The sequence below is a fragment of the Carassius gibelio genome, chromosome B2 (assembly GCF_023724105.1).
Source record: "Carassius gibelio isolate Cgi1373 ecotype wild population from Czech Republic chromosome B2, carGib1.2-hapl.c, whole genome shotgun sequence".
Lineage (NCBI taxonomy): Eukaryota > Metazoa > Chordata > Actinopteri > Cypriniformes > Cyprinidae > Carassius > Carassius gibelio.
The window spans coordinates 14,939,972-14,958,054 of record NC_068397.1 but is presented as its reverse complement, the minus strand read 5'-3'; the positions used below and the strand labels follow the sequence as shown (position 1 = coordinate 14,958,054).

General features: G+C 38.5%; 2 protein-coding genes across 2 annotated transcripts in view; one reads left to right on the top strand and one right to left on the bottom strand.

The window, feature by feature from the left end:
* Positions 1-13,844, top strand: part of pkn2a (protein kinase N2a) — a 25,032-nt gene extending 11,188 nt beyond the window's left edge. Inside the window, exons 6-22 of the mRNA XM_052548742.1 lie at positions 3,725-3,953; positions 4,585-4,767; positions 4,896-5,005; positions 5,106-5,249; positions 5,482-5,557; positions 8,236-8,395; positions 8,492-8,609; positions 8,875-8,996; positions 9,073-9,157; positions 10,187-10,278; positions 10,369-10,545; positions 10,632-10,694; positions 10,793-10,869; positions 10,945-11,087; positions 11,399-11,506; positions 11,597-11,677; positions 11,783-13,844. Of these exons, the coding sequence (XP_052404702.1) occupies positions 3,725-3,953; positions 4,585-4,767; positions 4,896-5,005; positions 5,106-5,249; positions 5,482-5,557; positions 8,236-8,395; positions 8,492-8,609; positions 8,875-8,996; positions 9,073-9,157; positions 10,187-10,278; positions 10,369-10,545; positions 10,632-10,694; positions 10,793-10,869; positions 10,945-11,087; positions 11,399-11,506; positions 11,597-11,677; positions 11,783-11,986 (2,172 nt within the window). The 3' untranslated portion in view covers positions 11,987-13,844. The remainder of the gene's footprint in view (positions 1-3,724; positions 3,954-4,584; positions 4,768-4,895; positions 5,006-5,105; positions 5,250-5,481; positions 5,558-8,235; positions 8,396-8,491; positions 8,610-8,874; positions 8,997-9,072; positions 9,158-10,186; positions 10,279-10,368; positions 10,546-10,631; positions 10,695-10,792; positions 10,870-10,944; positions 11,088-11,398; positions 11,507-11,596; positions 11,678-11,782) is intronic.
* Positions 13,814-18,083, bottom strand: LOC127951091 (transcription initiation factor IIB-like). The gene is made up of 7 exons (XM_052548743.1): positions 17,972-18,083; positions 16,857-16,963; positions 16,632-16,765; positions 16,403-16,549; positions 15,612-15,741; positions 14,688-14,969; positions 13,814-14,593 (listed from the first exon to the last, which is right to left on the bottom strand). Exons 1-7 carry the CDS (start codon positions 17,986-17,988, stop codon positions 14,460-14,462), a joined length of 951 nt encoding a protein of 316 aa, XP_052404703.1. The 5' UTR covers positions 17,989-18,083; the 3' UTR covers positions 13,814-14,459.

The following is an 18,083-nucleotide window of genomic DNA, read 5'->3' as shown; positions in this document are numbered from 1 at the left end:
AAAGTGAAGTGACATTCAGCCAAGTATGGTGACCCATACTCAGAATTTGTGCTCTGCATTTAACCCATCCGAAATGCACACACACAAAGCAGTGAACACACACACACACACTGTGAGCACACACCCGGAGCATTGGGCAGCCATTTATCCTTGCTCAAGGGCACCTAAGTCGTGGTATTGAAGGTGGAGAGAGAGCTGTTCATGCACTACCCCCACCCACAATTCCGTCCGGCCCGAGACTAGAACTCATAACCCTTCGATTGGGAGTCCAACCCTCTAACCATTAGGCCACGACTTCCCCAGTATAACAAAGAGTGAAAAATTTAAGGGGGTCCGAATACTTTCCGTACCCACTGTATATGTATGTATGTATGTATGCATATTAGAGGTGTAATGATACATATATTCATACTGAACGGTCACGGTACAGATATCTCTGTTCAGTGCCTTACAACGAATACAGGCAATTCACCCTCAGTCCAGAAGGGGGCGCCCTGAGTAATGCAACACTGTTTAATAACCGCCAGCAGAAGAACAACAAGCGAATGCCATGAATGCCATGTTTTCGCACTTGAAAACAAAGCCAAAACAAAGACAGTGACCATGTGCTGATTCTGAATGCGTCTCTCACATAGACTGAAAGGTGTATACTTTAAAGGCTTGCTCACTCAACTGTTTGCGAAATGGAGCTTTGTGATTTTGTATCCTATATCTCTCATTCGGCACAAATCCAAGTATTCCATAATATTTCCATGTTTGCGATGTATCTGAATGCTAAACTATTATTTATTATGTAAATTATAGGTTTTGTATTTCAGTCACATTCCAATGGTTACAAAGGCAGGCACGCTGATGTTTGGTTCACTGTATTTTATTTTGATAAAGTGCCAACTGTACTGTCAAGTTAGCAGTGCTGGAACTGATATGTTTTGTGTGTGTATGCGCCTGCGCGATCACTTCAACTGTTTCCTTATACCAGCAGAATTAACTTATTGTCTCATTAATAATGCATCACTGTTAAAGATCTACTTTTATTCGTGTACACTCACAATGAAAACAAAACATTTTGCTTTTGTAAAATAAAGAAAAAAAATAGGAGTTTCTTTTCTATGAACAAATTCTATGAACAAATTGTGTCACAAAAATGAACTGAAACTCAGCATACGTTAAATGTCATACTGTCCCCTGCGTTGTCATTGACGGCTGTTTGGGGAAACTCCTATTTACTCTTACTGAAGCCTGATTTGTTGATGTTTGTGTAGTTGAACAAACCAATGGTGCTCAAGCCCACCAGAGGGGGGCCATTTAATTATAATCTTCTCCTTCAGCAATGAGACGATCTCTTCGCTGACTCTGTGATGAAGCAAGAAGCACAGCCTGCTCCTTCGCGATCAAACCAAGCCACTGCAGTGGAAGGAGATTCCCACAGTCACAATGAGTGTTTCGCCTGTCTGGGGGTCTCTCATGCAGAGGCTGCACTCACCAAGAATCTCGCCCGTCTTCAGTCATGCTTCACATTCTTTCACAAAGGTGGTCCTCCCTGCTCTGTTCTCCCAACTACTTTCTCTCTGAAGAGCTAACCTTTTTACAGGAGCAGCTGGATAAGGGGTGCACCCTTTCTTGGCTTAAAGTCTATGTGGCAGCCATCACAGCTCTAAAGGACTGCCTGTCACAAAGCAAAGGCTGTTTCATTGGATAGTAGATGCTATAGCTCTTGCTCATGCCTCAGCTGGCTTGCAGTGCCCTTTGGGTGTGAGGGCCCATTCCACCAGAGGAATGGCCCCCTCTTGGGTTGGGAAAGTTATCTCAAGTTGACCTCAGAACATTCCGGGTCTCTTTGTGGCTCAAATTTATGGAGCCCTTACTGAGTGTTCCTGGGCTAAGCTCACGGAACAAGCTACTTTCTGCATCTGCTTAGCATGGAGTTAATGGATACTATTCCCTACTAGTCGTTAATGATGACACAACAGGAGTTCAGCATCAAAAGGTCAAAAAACCCTAATCAGAAAACCTACCTGTGATTTTTAAAGAAATTTATTAGCAAATTCAGGTGTTTTTGGAGCAGGAAAGTGGATCTCTCGAGCCAGATTTGAAGATCACTGCTATAGTGAATTGATGGCTGTCGCTTCAGTAATTGAATCCAATGAAATGCCACTCCAGGCCAACTTGTATAGCAGTTGGCTACACCCTCTCTGGCGAGCCTGAGCACCATAGGTTTGTGCAACTACACAAACATTAACAAATCAGGCTTCAGTAACCGAGTAAACAGGAGTTTCCCCAACCAGTCGTCCATGATGATGCAATGCTCATTCCTTTATCTCAGGGTACTGAGGTTATTGAGTATATTTTGCAAGCCCCATGTCCAGCGAGCAGGATACGGCCTCTAGAAGAAGCCGCCACCCTTTACCTGCTGGACAACTTATATATATATTAGTGGTGGGCCATTATCACCGTTAATGTGCTGCGTTAACGGGAGACTCTTATCGGGCGATAAAAAAAAAATCGCTGTTAATCTATTCTCAAAGTTGGGTTGAGAGCTGGGTCTATGGTAGGCGAGCTGTGATAACTTTCACCTTGATATTTTAGCGCGGATGTATGACTAAGCGAATTGCACTGTAGGGGGTCTTCGAACATGTGTGTATGCCTACTGTGAAATTACCACATCAAACGTGATGTGCTAACATGGATGCAGCTGAAGCCGCCAGGTTTGCTTAAGGGAAAAATCTTTTTTTTAAGAAGCTTCCCAATGGAAACCTCAACAAGACGCATGCCTGTTTCACACATAATCCGTCTGCAGTGCGTATGCAGTCCGTGTGCGTTACCTATGTGGTTCAGCACGGACTCGATGTGCTTTCACACAGGACGTGTTTGCAGTCCACTACTCGGTACGTACACGACCGCTGCATTGCTGCAGACGCACCGCTCCTGGAACGCACTGACGGACGGCAACCACGTGAACGCTGGAATCTGTTAACATGGGAGCTTAAAAAAAATATAAAACAAATACGCACTGCAGAAGAGTATGTGTGAAACAGGCGTAAGGTTGTTTGCACCTTGTGCAATGTGTTATTAGTTTACAGCTTTCTCAAGCACTTTGTGATGCATTTTGGAAACAGGAGATGAGCCCCTAGTCTAATGCACCACCTAGCTTCAGAAACCCGTTATAAAATGACTTTTAGTCATTATTTTTTTTGAATAGCACACATATTCTGAATGCCTTTGGCAGAATTCAGATGAGCCATTTTAATCTAGATTAATATAGATTAATTCCAATATTACAGTGAGATTAATCTAGATTAAAAAAATTAATGTGTGTGTGTGTGTGTATATATTAATAAAGACAAAGTTCATTAATGGTGAATTGTTCTGTTAATGTTATTTTTCAGTTTAGCATCTACAAGGTGCGGCAGGCAACATTACAGAAAGTTTGACAAATATTTGTGTGCAGAAAAAGTCCATAGTCTGTTGTCAGTAGTGTAGCAATGTATGAAGCACAGCTTACATAGAAGTTACTTTCAAACCAAGCAGCTTTCTCTTCATCAATGCAGTGTATTTGCATAACCAACTTGAGTAAAAGCAAAATATGTGTGCAGAGTTCTGTTGCTATGACTGGATTTCACCCACAGCATTTCAACAAGCAACAGTAAATGTGACTGCACCTTTAGATTAATATCTGTGCATCCAACTGCCATTAATTCCTCTGCTGTAATTTTGTCAAATTCAGGCCCAAGCCAGGTTTAATGAGTCCAGCCAGAAGCTGGATTTGTTGAAATATTCCCTGGAGCAGAGACTCAATGAGCTTCCAAAGAACCATCCCAAGAGCAGTCTGATCATGGAGGAGTTATCGCTTATGTCCTCTCCAGCCCTCAGTCCTCGCCAGAGCTTCATATCGACACAGAACCACAACAGCACTGTTAAAAACCAGTACAGCACCAAACCAGCTGCACTCACAGGTGACCAAAACATATTACCTTCAGATTTACCTTAAATGTTATTAAAGTGTCATGAAGCTGCAAACGGGGGTTATTAAGATTAAAATAAAAACAATATATTCTGCAGATTAAAATAAAAACAATATAATCTGCAAGAATGCATTAATTCATCAGAGGTGACATTAAAGACATTTAGAATCTTTGATTCTAATAAAAATGTTTTATTATTGATTAAAATTGATTAAAATAAATTATATTTTTTTGAACTTTGTTTGTCAACGTATCCTGAAATAAAATGTCATGGTTTCCAGAGAAATATCAAGCAACACAACTGTATAAAAAATGTATCTTGAGCATCAAAGCAGCATATTAGAATAGTTTCGGAAGGATTATGTGACATTGAAGACTGGAGTAATGGCTGCAGAAAATTCAGCTTTGGCACTTTTAAATTACATGTTAAGATGTATTAAAATAGAAACCATTATTTTAAATTGTAATAATATTTTACAATATTACTGTTTCCCCTATATTTTTCAAATAAATGTAGACTGCGTGAGCATAAGGGTTCTTTAAAAAAAAATTGTAAATCCTACTGACCCCAAACTTTCAAATGGAAGCATATTTTAATGGTGATTGTTTTTGACAAAAACAGGCAAATTAGAGGTTCGGCTCATGGGATGTCAGGACCTGTTAGACAATGTTCCTGGTCGTTCTAAAGCCACATCGGTGCCGCTGCCCGGTTGGAGCCCCAGTGAAACGCGCTCCTCTTTCATGAGTCGTGGGAACCGCAGAGGAACCAGCGTTCGGAATCTCTCCAAAAATGACGAATTGTCCAGTTGAGTAGTTCTTAGAGCTTTCTTTTAAGTGGCTTTTCACCAGCCTTTCATTTGACTTTACAACTAAAAAGCAAAGCTGTGGCAGTTCAGAAGCTTAATGTGTGTATGTGTCTCTGTTTGTCTCTAGATGAGATTAGTGCTGTTCTGAAGCTTGACAACACTGTAGTTGGTCAGACCAGTTGGAAACCTGTCAGTAATCAGTCATGGGACCAGAAGTTTACATTAGAGCTAGACCGGGTAAACTCACTGTACATTGTTTATTTATGCATAAAATGCTTCTGGGTCTTGTTTGTTTATATATATATATATATATATATTGTATGTTTGTTTACCACAGTCTCGTGAGCTGGAGATATCTGTGTATTGGAGAGATTGGCGGTCCCTTTGTGCTGTGAAATTCCTGCGACTGGAGGACTTCCTGGACAACCAGCGGCACGGAATGTGCCTTTACCTTGAGCCACAAGGGACTCTATTTGCAGAGGTACCTTTACAATATTGTCTCTCATCGATCAATACTTTCCCACAAAGCTCCCTCTGATTAGAAGCCCAGAGCTCTGTGAGAAAATCAAAGAGGAATTCCTCATGCGCAGTGGCCCCTGAATCCCCCTGGCAGGTTTTCCCACCTTTGCTTCTCTAAAGAAACTGAACCTAGTAGATCTGAAGTGGAATTTGATTAGTTTCACAGCTCAATCTAAAAGCCATTTTTGTTGCAGGTTACCTTTTTTAATCCAGTCATTGAGAGAAGAACCAAACTCCAAAGGCAGAAAAAGATCTTCTCAAAACAACAAGGTGAGGGCATTTCTTCGACACAGCAGATTAATATTGACGTTAAGCAATTTGACAATTCATCAAAATGGTTTTCTTGAGCAAAATAAAAAAATGTTGAAAAATAGCTTTGTAGGACCATTTGCAAGACCTATAGAATTAAATTGTACCCTTTTTGTGTGTGGGGAAGTCATGGCCTAATGGTTAGAGAGTTTGACTCCTAACACTAAAGTTGTGAGTTCGAGTCTCGGACCGGCCAACTGATTGGTCAACTGACATAGTTTTGATTGATTGTTCCGCACACAACTTCACGGTAAACAATACCTAAGCATCTTTTTGGGGTGAATTATGTCTTATTCCTCTCATCGCGAAGCAAACAGTAAAATCAAAAACTTGAACTGTCTCGCTTCTTTCTCTTCTTAGTGGGTGTATTCAAGCCGCGCGCTTCAGTTTGAATCTGAAAAGCGCGTTCAGCGCGGGGCCGTGGTCACATTAGATATAACGAAGGGAGACATGAAAAACAGACATCGCGTTGTTTTCATATGGATTACTTTATCACAGTATATCTGTTTTCGGCAGCACTTGTTTAGTGTTAAAGTAGACATGTCAAGCTTTCTATAGATATCTCTCTCATGTCTCTTCGTTGAGTATTCACGGAGTTACACTTCATTTTAATGACGTGTTTGTAAATGAAGATCAGCGCAGACAGCACACATACTGATAAGACGCTCGGGAGAAAACAAACACATAACTTCATAATCATACTTCGCGTTGTGATTCGGAGATGCTCGTTGGTCTAAATAAAGTTGGTAATGAACCCTCTTTTATGGCCAAACGCTTTGACAATCCCGCTGTACTCACCGAGATTAGAAAAGCAGTCATCAGTGAAATGTTGTGAACACAACAAGGATTTGTTGTACTGCTCTGGTATTGTGGTAAAAATTAATTTTAGCCATTGGTTCTTCTGATCTTCATTCTTTGGCAGTGAAAATAAAACAAACTTGCCTTTACAATTAAAAACACACTGTTTCCTCGACATGATGCTCTCACACCAACCAGAGCAACTGTGTGTGGGGGGGGTGGGGGGGTGCAGGTCAGAGTTCCGTTTCTCCCAAGACGGTAGGCGGAGATTATTTTGCAAAGTGTTCCTAGAGACGTACATAGAGATGGGCAAAAGATTTGAAATCTATAACGACTCGTTTCGGCGATTCAGATTCGACTCCTTACTTGACTGATGGACAGATACATCATACACTGTAATACAGGTAATTTTGGATTTCCCATCTGTGTGGCTCTTTAATATTTAGGTGGAAAGTGCAATACTTAATAATACATGTAAATTACTTAATTTTTATACTTTTAATGCTTAATAATACATGTAATACATTTTTCAGGATTCTTTGATGAATAGAAAATTAAAAAAACAGCAACTTTGCGCAAATTATGAGATAAATGTCTGTTTACATTGTAAACAATCAGCATTTTCAAAAACTGGGTACAATGAGATGACACTATTTTACTCACCCTTCAACAATCGATAATTAAAAGGAAATTTTTAAGTCTAAAAGCATTTACGAATCACTTTAAACATAACCTAAATAACTCTTAAAGATCCTCCTCCTACCCGCAGCAATATAAGTACGTGTTAAATATCATTATAGTAATAGTAATATATTTCGTAACAATTACATTTTACATCATCTGTGTGAAAACAGACCTAGAAAGAGATATGGGGATTTGAGTAGAAAAATGAAAGATTCTTAGTGCATTCCAGGGAATTATTCATAATTTATATCATAAATTAAATTGGGAGAACAGATCACAAATGCACAGTATATGTTGGCTTTTTTCATATACTTACAGTGGAAAATATTATACTTAGCATGAAAATAATGCAGTGGGCTGAAAAGAGCTATTCTATAGATTTTGTTTTTATATCAAGTCGAATTAATATACCAAACATAACCTGACTTCGTATTTCTATCGCAGCCTTATGAACTCAAATGATTTGTCGCAGTCTTTTTGAGTGGAACTTCCCCAAACTGAAAGTGCCTCCCGTAATTTAAACCACAGTAGGCTCTTTAGGAAAGAGCTGGATAGCATTATAACGTTCTTTACTGTCGGTTTGATCAATTTAATGCATCCTTGCTGAATCCAAGTATTAATTTATCAAAAAAAATAATTTTTTACTGACCCCAAACTTTTAACGGTAGTGTAGGCTGGCTACGGGTTTGTGTTTAGGTCTAATACTGGGCAGGCTGTTTTTATTGTATTTATTTTTGTGATGTAACAAAATCTTAAATTTCATAGCAAGCTCGGGAGACAGTTACAATATGTTTACATAGAAATTCAAACGGTTTTATTTCAAAAAGAAAATGTTGACTTTTAAGAGCAGCTAATAAATTAAATATTAAAGCTGTCACAAAAAAACTAATTATGGGCCACTTACAAATACAATTCCTTTTCATAATACAGGCAAACTGCTTGTAATAAAGCAAAACCATGATTTATTCCCACCTGTCAACAAACATGGGCTTCGGTCCCAAACCTGCACCTTCTGAAAGCTTTCCTTTGTGAAACACCATTTGTTTTAGTTTATGTTATTGTCGTTGTAGCTACAGTTTTATATTACCATGATCTCGAAGTTTAGAGGTTTATAGGGGTCTGATAAATGTGTTTCTTCTCGTCTCCCATGTCTGCAGGGAAACCCTTCCTACAGGCCTCGCAGATGAGCATCGGTACATGGGGCCGGCTGGTGAGGAGGGCCAATCTCTCTCCCAATAACTCATTTAGTCCTCAAGTGGCAGAGCTGGCAGCTGAGACTGGACAAAGCAGTCACCCAGGAACCCCTGCTCTGAGGAGGCATGGACATACAATATAATGAACACACTTACTTTGTTAAACTTGTCATTATGCAGTGCTTTCAAATGTCTGTTTGTGTTCGTCTGCCCTCTCTAGTGACCCAACAGTGACAAAACTGGACTTTGACAAAGACGCTACAAGAAAGCATTACTCTCCTGTTAGTGTAAGAGAAGTCTTGCCTAAGGACAGGATCCCAAACAAAGAGCAAAAACAGGTAACAGCACGCACTATCATGTGGTTGTTGTAGAGATAAGCTGTCCAGGCATCTGTGTTGATGTCATCTGTTTTTTTGAAAGCACAGTTAGACTCCTTTAAACTCTGAGGATAAAGATCTGAAGCGGACGTGTAATTCATGTTTTGCATCTAAAAGGAAAAGGAAATGAATTGACCATTGCCTTTAATAACGTAAAGATAACAGCTATCCAGTGTCATCTTGTATAAACAGCGGCAGCTGAAAGGCTTATGTTCTTCTTTTACAGGACGCTTTGACTTCATTTGACTACCGAAATGACAGAAATAGCATCATTGTTCAATCTGAGCTTGAAGAAGTCGTGGAACATGAGACTCAGCCGTCAGCGTTACAGCTCAACACAGAAATAAGGTGAACTATTTATAGTTTGTCTTGTACTAGCAAGTACAGTATGCACAACCTTACTAAAGGACTTTTGTTGTTGTAGGGATGAAGAGGAGGAAGAACAGTTTCATTTCAGTCTTAAAGACTTTAAATGTGTTGCAGTGTTAGGCCGTGGCCATTTTGGAAAGGTATGAGGCTATTTACAGTTTCCTGTTTTGTTTTTTTTGTTTTGTGGTGATTGCTGAGGCAATATCATTTTTGGATATTCAGGAAACACTTTACAATAAGGTTATATCAGTTCATGTTAGTCGATAACCATGAGCCAAACATTTGTTTCAGTGTTTAATGTTAGTTAATAAAAAATTAAAATAAAAAACTTTGTTTAGGTCTCAAAATAACTCTTTTTCATGTTTTCATATTGAGCATTATAATTTTGTGATGCCTTAATTTATCTGTGGCTTTTAAAATGTTTGATTTTAGTTTTCAGTCTTTATTTAGAAAAATGTTTATGTAATATATATAATATAATCTGTATTTGATATTTTTCTGTATTTGACCATTTATCGGTTATTGTTCACAAAAAATGACATTCCTACTTTTTTTTGCTATTTACTTTAGGTAACAATTTACTCAAAGCCTTTATGTATAACGCTTTATAAATTTAGTTTTAATGCATTAATTGTGCCTTGTAATGCAATTTATAATGCATCGTACAATCTCATGAATAACTGTAACCACAATTAATACATTATAACACTTAGCAATTAATTGTTACACTATGCATTTTAAATTTGGTTATAAATATTTTCAACAGTGTTATAATGTATAACAACGCACATTATGAATGATTATAATGCATTATAGCCTCTAATAACCCTTTATCTTACTTTACTGAAAGCCATTATACATAAAGGCTTTAAGTAAAGTGTCACCTAACTTTATTTGTAAGTGATATGTTTGTTTTCTGTGACAGATCATACACATACACAGATCATACAGCTGGCAAAAAATGCTATATTTACATTTTAAAGAGTGAATGGTATCTTTATCAAGATATCCTCGAGACTCGAGCGTGGTCTTATAGGACTAGTAAACAACCACCATAAATGCCCTAACAACCATATAGCACTACATATACCTTGACAAATACCCGAAATAGTGACACTGACTTTTCTAGCAGGAAACACCATCTGTTTTCACTTTCCCTTTTCCTCCAGGTGTTATTAGCGGAATACAGTATTACAGGTGAAATGTTTGCCATCAAGGCCCTTAAGAAGGGAGATATTGTCACACGTGATGAGGTTGAAAGGTAAATTGTTCTCTTCTGTTTTATATATGTTTTATATATGTGTGAGCAAAATGTATTAACTACTAGCTGTCTTATTTTGTATTCTCCCAGTTTGATGTGTGAGAAGAGGATATTCGAGACTGTGAACAGTGTGCGACACCCGTTCCTCGTCAATCTTTTTGCATGTTTCCAGACCAAAGAGCATGTGTGTTTTGTGATGGAGTATGCGGCGGGAGGAGACCTCATGATGCACATTCACGCCGATGTGTTTTCAGAGCCACGGGCCACGTGAGGGACACGAAAGTCATGCTTTTAGATGATTGTAATCAGGCTTAAGTCATCTTTACATGTTCTGTTGTTGTTGCTTGTTGCAGGTTTTATGCAGCCTGTGTCGTCCTGGGGTTACAGTTTTTACACGAGCATAAGATTGTATACAGGTATTAGAAAAAATCTGTTCTTTACTATTGAATTTTTGACATAAATATTCATTGTATTTCGTTAAGTGCATTTGAGGGTTAATAAATGTATTCTTCAGAGATCTGAAGTTGGATAACTTACTGCTTGACACAGAGGGATTCGTCAAGATTGCCGACTTTGGTCTTTGTAAAGAAGGTAAGGATAAGCTTGTTGTTGTGTTGTCTGCTGTACAAAATCCAGAGGCAAATGTTCTACTCTTTTCTGTGTTAGGAATGGGTTACCGGGACAGAACGAGCACTTTCTGTGGCACTCCAGAATTTCTGGCACCTGAGGTGTTAACCGAAACCTCCTACACACGTGCGGTGGACTGGTGGGGACTCGGCGTGCTTATCTTTGAGATGCTTGTCGGGGAGGTCAGACCTCATCCACTTCGGTTTATTCTTTTCTCATAATCTCTCCAAATACACTACCTTAAAAGTTTGGGCTCAGAGTTTTATTTAATTTAATTTTATTTTATTTTATTTTAAATAAGTATCTTATGCTCACCAAGGCTACATTTAATCATTCAATTAAAAGTACAATAAAACATAAAAAATATATATTTTAATATAAAAAAAATTCTGAAATCATTCTAATATATAGTTTATATTATTGTGGAAACCATTATACATTATGCATTTATTTGAGATAGAAATAACATTATTCATAATTCATGTTTCTATAGTCTCCATTTCCTGGTGATGATGAAGAGGAGGTGTTTGACAGCATTGTGAATGATGAAGTTCGCTACCCAAGATTCCTCTCAACAGAAGCCATCTCCATTATGAGAAGGGTTGGTACTAAGAGCTTTACCAGTGTGAACTTACCAGGTGTGGACACGAATACCAGTCTTGTTATTAACTTCTTTCTCATTCGCACACAGTTATTAAGAAGGAATCCCGAGCGACGACTTGGAGCCGGTGAACGTGACGCAGAGGATGTGAAGAAACATCTGTTCTTCAGGGTAACTTCTGAACCATCTGGCTACATGTCTCAGTTCATTCCAAGCAATGTATTTATCCCTTTCTCTGAATATCAATCTTATCTGGACCTTATTGTTTTTTTACAGAATATTGACTGGGATGGACTTTTAGCAAAGAAAGCGAAGCCACCATTTGTACCCACAATCCAGAGTTCCAGTGACGTTAGTAATTTTGACGATGAATTTACCTCAGAGGCTCCGGTGCTCACACCTCCCAGAGAGCCTCGGCCCTTGACCCAGGACAAGCAGGACCTGTTTGCAGACTTTGACTATATTGCAGATTGGTGTTAGCCATGTGTTGACATCCCTCCCTCTCCACACACACACACACACACACACACACGCACACACAGATACAGAAAATGTGAATCGGATCATTTGCAAATATCCCTTTTTTGTTGCAGTGTTATTTTAGGATTACCACAACCCCTTTTCCATTTTAACATGAAGAAGAAACTTTTATTTTCAGGTTCGGGATAATTATTCAATTTCATCAGGACCTAAGCACTGATCATGAAAAACATAAACTGAGCAGTTTAGTTTACAACTGGACTTACACAATGTACCATGTGATCAGGTGCCTCACTGACACCCCCTAGTGTTGAGGAAGTCAGCAGGCCACATCCACATTCTTCTTGCCACAGAATTTCTTCAGTTATACTGAGAACTATGAGCCTTTGTTTTTGAAGCATTTACAATGCGTGTAGTTTAAAAAAATCTGTCAGCTGTCAAGGTTAATCCTGTGAAAGCGTTTTAAAGCCATAGACCGAAAAAATAGGTGATACATTGTACCTCATCCAATGAATGTCAAGTTTGCCACTATTTCCAAATTATCTAGCCATTTTATCTGATGGAATCTATACTCTTCCCTACAATGCAGTATTAATGCATTATGATGCAAGTTAGAATGAAAACCGCAAATTACTACCAGTTACAACTCTAGTCATGTCAATGCTTTGACACAGAAAATGCATTTACTTCCATTCAGTAAGTTATTATTATTTTTAATTACGTTTCAGGATGGGGGTCATGTGTTTTTTTTTTAACCAGACTCAAGCTGTCGGTGGATTTACACTACGTTTAAAAGTTTGGGGTCAGTAGGATTTTTAAGTTAATACGTTAATACTGTACGTAATTAAACACTGAAAATTCAGCTTAACCATCACAGGAGTAAACCACGTCTTAAAATGTATTAAAATACTGAACGGTAATTTAAAGCGACACTATGTTAATTTTAGCGCTCTGGCGGTTAATAAACAGAACTGCACGCTTCCCGCGGAAGAACATTTTAACCGGTGCTACATAAAGCTCTAAATTCGAGAATTCACCAAATTCACAAGTGCGATTCACGCAGGTAACTGCAACCGAACTGGCTAAAATAATCACTTATAAATGTATCGTAGTGATTTGGGATAAGACAAAAACGCGTCTTGGTAGATGAATTTATAATGTACTCGCTCACTATATACATTTTGCTAATTTTGAACGCCGAAAAAGTTACATAGTGTTGCTTTAAAATGTCAATATTATTTAACAATGTTACCGTTTTACTGGATTTTTGTTCAAATTGATTTTTCAAAGAGATTTCTGTGAATAAGGTTAAACAATTTTACCAACCTCAAACTTTTAAACAGTAGTGTGAATGTAACAGGCAATCACATTACCTCATTGCCTAGTTGTTCCCTACTGAAATTCCTCCATTTTTTTTTCTTTTTTTCTTATGTGGTCATGAGACATGACTGACTGGAATATATACTAGACACCAAATATATATATAGAAATATACTAATAACTGGTCTACATGTTCAAAAATAGGCCTCTACCTTCATATGTGTAATAAGCAATTCAAGTGGAGTAGAAGATAATAGTTGGAGGTCTGATGTATTATATGGGCTACACTACATAAACAATATCAAGCTGGAAGCACTCATTTTTTGTTTAAAATATCCATGTTTTATCTAAATGGTGGGAAAACAAATGGACTGTACAAAGCTTTTCTACCCACTACTTGTATGTTGGAGCAAGATGCAGAAGAAAAGTTTCAAAGGTACAGTCGTGAAGTTTGACTTGACAATGGTGTAAATAACAGGTTTTGCTAAAAAAAAAAAAAGTCAATCATGAATGCAAAAATTAAATGTTTATTATGTAAGTCATGAGTCTTTCTGCATTTCGTAGACCTAATCAGGTTGTAAATGGTTTATTTGTCACTTCAAAAAAGATTATTTGATGTTTCATGAAATCTTTATATTAACTAAGCTGTGGATACAGGAACAGAAACACACGGACAGAAACTTCTGCTTCACACCATTCCCCTCGTGAAATAAAAAAAGAAGGGGAAATAAAACCATTCGTGAGCTACACGCTTTCAAAGCTCATGGTATTTTTACACCTGTTCTGGGTATTTCTGAAATGTTCACCATGCTTTTCTGAAAAGCATTTATTATTTAAGTTACTAAATATAATGCAACAAGCTAACAAAATCATTTCCTACAAAGGAAAATGTTACAGTAAGAAATACGCCTAATTGCAATCACCAAATTCTCAGATGGACATATGTACAATTTATATACACACAAATTAAAGTAGAGCCTGCAATCTGCGATTTAAACTTGGAATGTGTCTTCTGTACTTTGTCGGATCCCTGCCGTCATCTTCAAAAGGCTTCGGCCTTCACGGGGGAAGAGCAAAACGTGCAAATTTCAAAGAGAAAAGGGAAAAAAAATCTGAAAGTACAAAGAGCAGTGAGTGTGGGGCACATGGGTGTTCACAGTTGAGGAAGTTTATCCACTGGTGTGTCGAACTTGAAGTCTGGAGGAAAGAGATTGGCAGCGCGGGGATAAATGAGACGGTAGGACTGACGGATGGTGACGTCTGCCACTCCAGCGATGTCCCCAATCTCTGCACAGGAGAAAAAGAACTTCCATTCATACCGCTTTTCGTTTATGATTATCGCTATACTCATTGACTGGATTATATATTTGTTCTCTCTTACCCTTCTGTGTCTTCTTCTCAGCAGATGCTTGGGAGGCCATGTAAATGGCTGCGGCTGCCACTGAGATCGGACTGCGCCCTGGAACCAAGTCCAGTTCAACGGCCTTCCTGGCGATATAAGTGGCCGCCATCTGCACCTGTTTGGGTAAGCCCAAGTTGGAGCAGAAACGTGACATGAAGTCGCCGGTTGTAATGAGATCCACGCTCGTCTCAAGAGCCTTCAGGATAAGCTTGAAGCAGCGGCCGATCTCCTTCTTCGAGATCCGAGACACGGCACAGATTTCTGGGGTGGAGGGAGACAGAAATTATATATACCAAGACCTGCTGAAATAATGATGGCTAAATATCTTTAATTATAGAGTTATCTAGCGTCATGCTAAAGGTGAAGTGTGTCATTTCTGGACCAAATGCATCACCAACTGGAGTTACAAAACTAAGAGGTTTTCCAGAACATTCCCTCTGCCTTCCACTTGTTTGTCGCTCAAACAAATAAACTCACACTATTGAGGGCAACAGTGCCCACCCACTTTTTCAGTAGCCTTTGTTCTGGAAGAATTTTTTTTCCCACAGGGATTTAGAAAAGTCTTTTTAAGAGTTATGAAACAACCAGCTATGAAGTGCATTACAAACTTCAAACCCCCAAAACAATTAAATCAAGTATTTAATTGATTGTAAAACATAACAATTGGCTAAATAATTCTTAGCTTTATCGAAGCATGTAGCTCACAGTAAGTCTGTTTTTAATAGTTAATAAGTTACTGATCAAAATAGAATTGCCCTTCAAAGAAAATGAAGATAATTTATTCTTTTGGAGCCCCACTGTTGCCTTCTTTTGGTTGAGCCAGCGTTGACGGTAAACAGACAATTCAGTACAATATAGTTTATTAATAAACAACTAAATAAAAAATGAGCAAGTGGTTTATACCTTTAAATGTTCTAGGGACGCCTTCCTGTCTGCACGCTATGTAAAGGCAGGCTGAAGCGATCGCATCATTACTTCTGCCTTTCAGACTCTTCTGTTCGTAAACCTGTTTGAACAAGTTGTTTGTTCGGTCCTGTAACAGAGAAAGGAAACTTTACTGAGGTTGGAAATACTGATTAAAGGGGTCATATGATGTTGCTAAAAAGAACATTCTTTTGTGTATTTGCTGTAATGCAATGTGTTTTAAGTTTCTAAACACATTATTTGCCACATAGTATGGTTGCTCCTCTAGTCTCTGCCCCGCATTTCTGAAAGCTCATCGTTCTGAAAAGCAAGGTGTACTCTGATTGGCCAGATATCCAGTGCGTTGTGATTGGCCGAATACCTCAAGCATATGATGGAGATGTCCCCCCCCTTACCATATTTGGAAACACACAGCATCTCCACAACATGTTGGCAGCGACAACTCAATACTACAACAAGAATAAAAGTTATGAATTATTTCTGTGTGTATACATTTGGGCTGCGTTATCCAAATGTTCCCACACAGTGAAAGATTTGTAGGGGTGTTTTTAAATGAGCTGTTTTCGGAGGGCGTGGATGACTTAACTTTTAGAAAGAATATCTCGTAGTTAAACTCTAATCTTTGTGACTTTACGGATCTTATATATGCACGCTTGTATACAACAGCTTGTAACACTCCAAAGACAAAGGACAACATGAAATTGCATCATATGACCCCTTTAACAAAAACCATGAATGTTTTCGATTAGTTAGTAGGCTGGGACACTCACGATAATGTTTCTGGGGAGGTTGATCCTGTCAGCCATGGTGGTGATCTCCTTGAAGGCATTCAACATGGCTCGATCCGCGCTGCTCATGGTTCTTCGATTCTGGTACTTGGAATTTCCAAACTCATCAAAGCTCGCTGCACCTGTCCCCTGAAATACCAGATTTAAAAATCATGATGAAAACACAAATGTATGCATGTTTGCATCATAAATAGGTAGACAAGTCCCTTACTTTGCTGATCGTGGTGGTGAGGTCTCCTCCATTGAGGAGAGGGTTCTGAGCGTCACCAACACGAGACGGGTCATTAGTTGCTTTCTCATTGGTGAACGTTCTCCACTCTGACCCTACATCAATTACACGGTCACCTGAGAAAGAAAGAAAACACAAGCTTATTGTTTTATTGTTTAAGTTAGTGATGAAAAATGAATATACTGAGAAGCAGGTGGAAACTCATACCTACTACAAGGCCACAGTCAGGACAGATCATGTCTCCTGCCCTGTAGTCCTCCACTAGTATTGCATCGGGGTGATTGGGGCATTGCACCTTAGGAAATGAGTCTCCACTAAAAAAGACGAAATTCCAGAGGTCAGTAAAAATCCACATGAACTCTTGAACTCTACTGACATTAGTAAACAACTGTTTGTCTGTGGATTAGGATACAGTAAACACTACAGAAAGATGCCAAATGAACCACCACAGATACACATATGAAGCAGGGGCATATAAGATATTTTATTATTTGGTACAGATTCATTCATTAGAGAAGATCCTGATGCATCATTACCTTTTATTCATTTTTTTTCTTAACTTTATTTAAAACAGCAGAACTACAGACTATATACGAACTTCTACATGTGCACATATATATAAAATAATCTAAACCTTACTTACTTTAAACATGACACATCAACTTTTAGTGTTCCTCCCTGACCCCTATTCAATTGTTAAGCTAGCTATAATTTTGAATAAGCCATGCTATTTGCTCAGCTAAGGGCTTGTTATGCATCAGTTTATATATTTGTGCAATCTCCATAAAATCATAAGGTTTAAATATATAAATATGAAAAAAACAGTGGACTAAAGAGTAGCTTGGATTTAACAGAAGGTGATTGCAAATAAACACTCATGTTAAAGCCTTAACAACGAAGACATGAGTTAGGATAAATAAAGAAAACGTTTATTAGATAAATAATCAGTGGGAATCGTATCCTGAGAGTTTTTAAGAGCCCATCTTGTTAGTGATGTGCGTGGTGTTAGCTCTGTGGTGACTGTGTTGCTTTGTTTGTTTTTGACAGGAGTCTCAACCTTCCAGGCAGATTTGAAACAATTTTTTTTTACAGAAATTAGCTCTCATTGTGTCGTATTTCATACGATGCGAAGCGAACAGTTAACTTAGCCAACGTGCGCTGGCAGAAAATGACATTGTAATAATTATCCAAGATCTGCTTTATACGCACCACTACGACTAAAAAGGCTATAGTGACCCACACCGCACAGATCCAGATGTCACCTACATCATCATTTACAAAACGACATCAGAGACACAAAACCAGCAGAAATGGTAACTAACCGGCTCGTCGACGCCATACTGTCAATGTCTGTTGTCCACGGCAGCGACTCTCCGGTGAACACACAATGGACGGACGCTACCCATATTTATACATTTTCTAGGTCACGTGTAC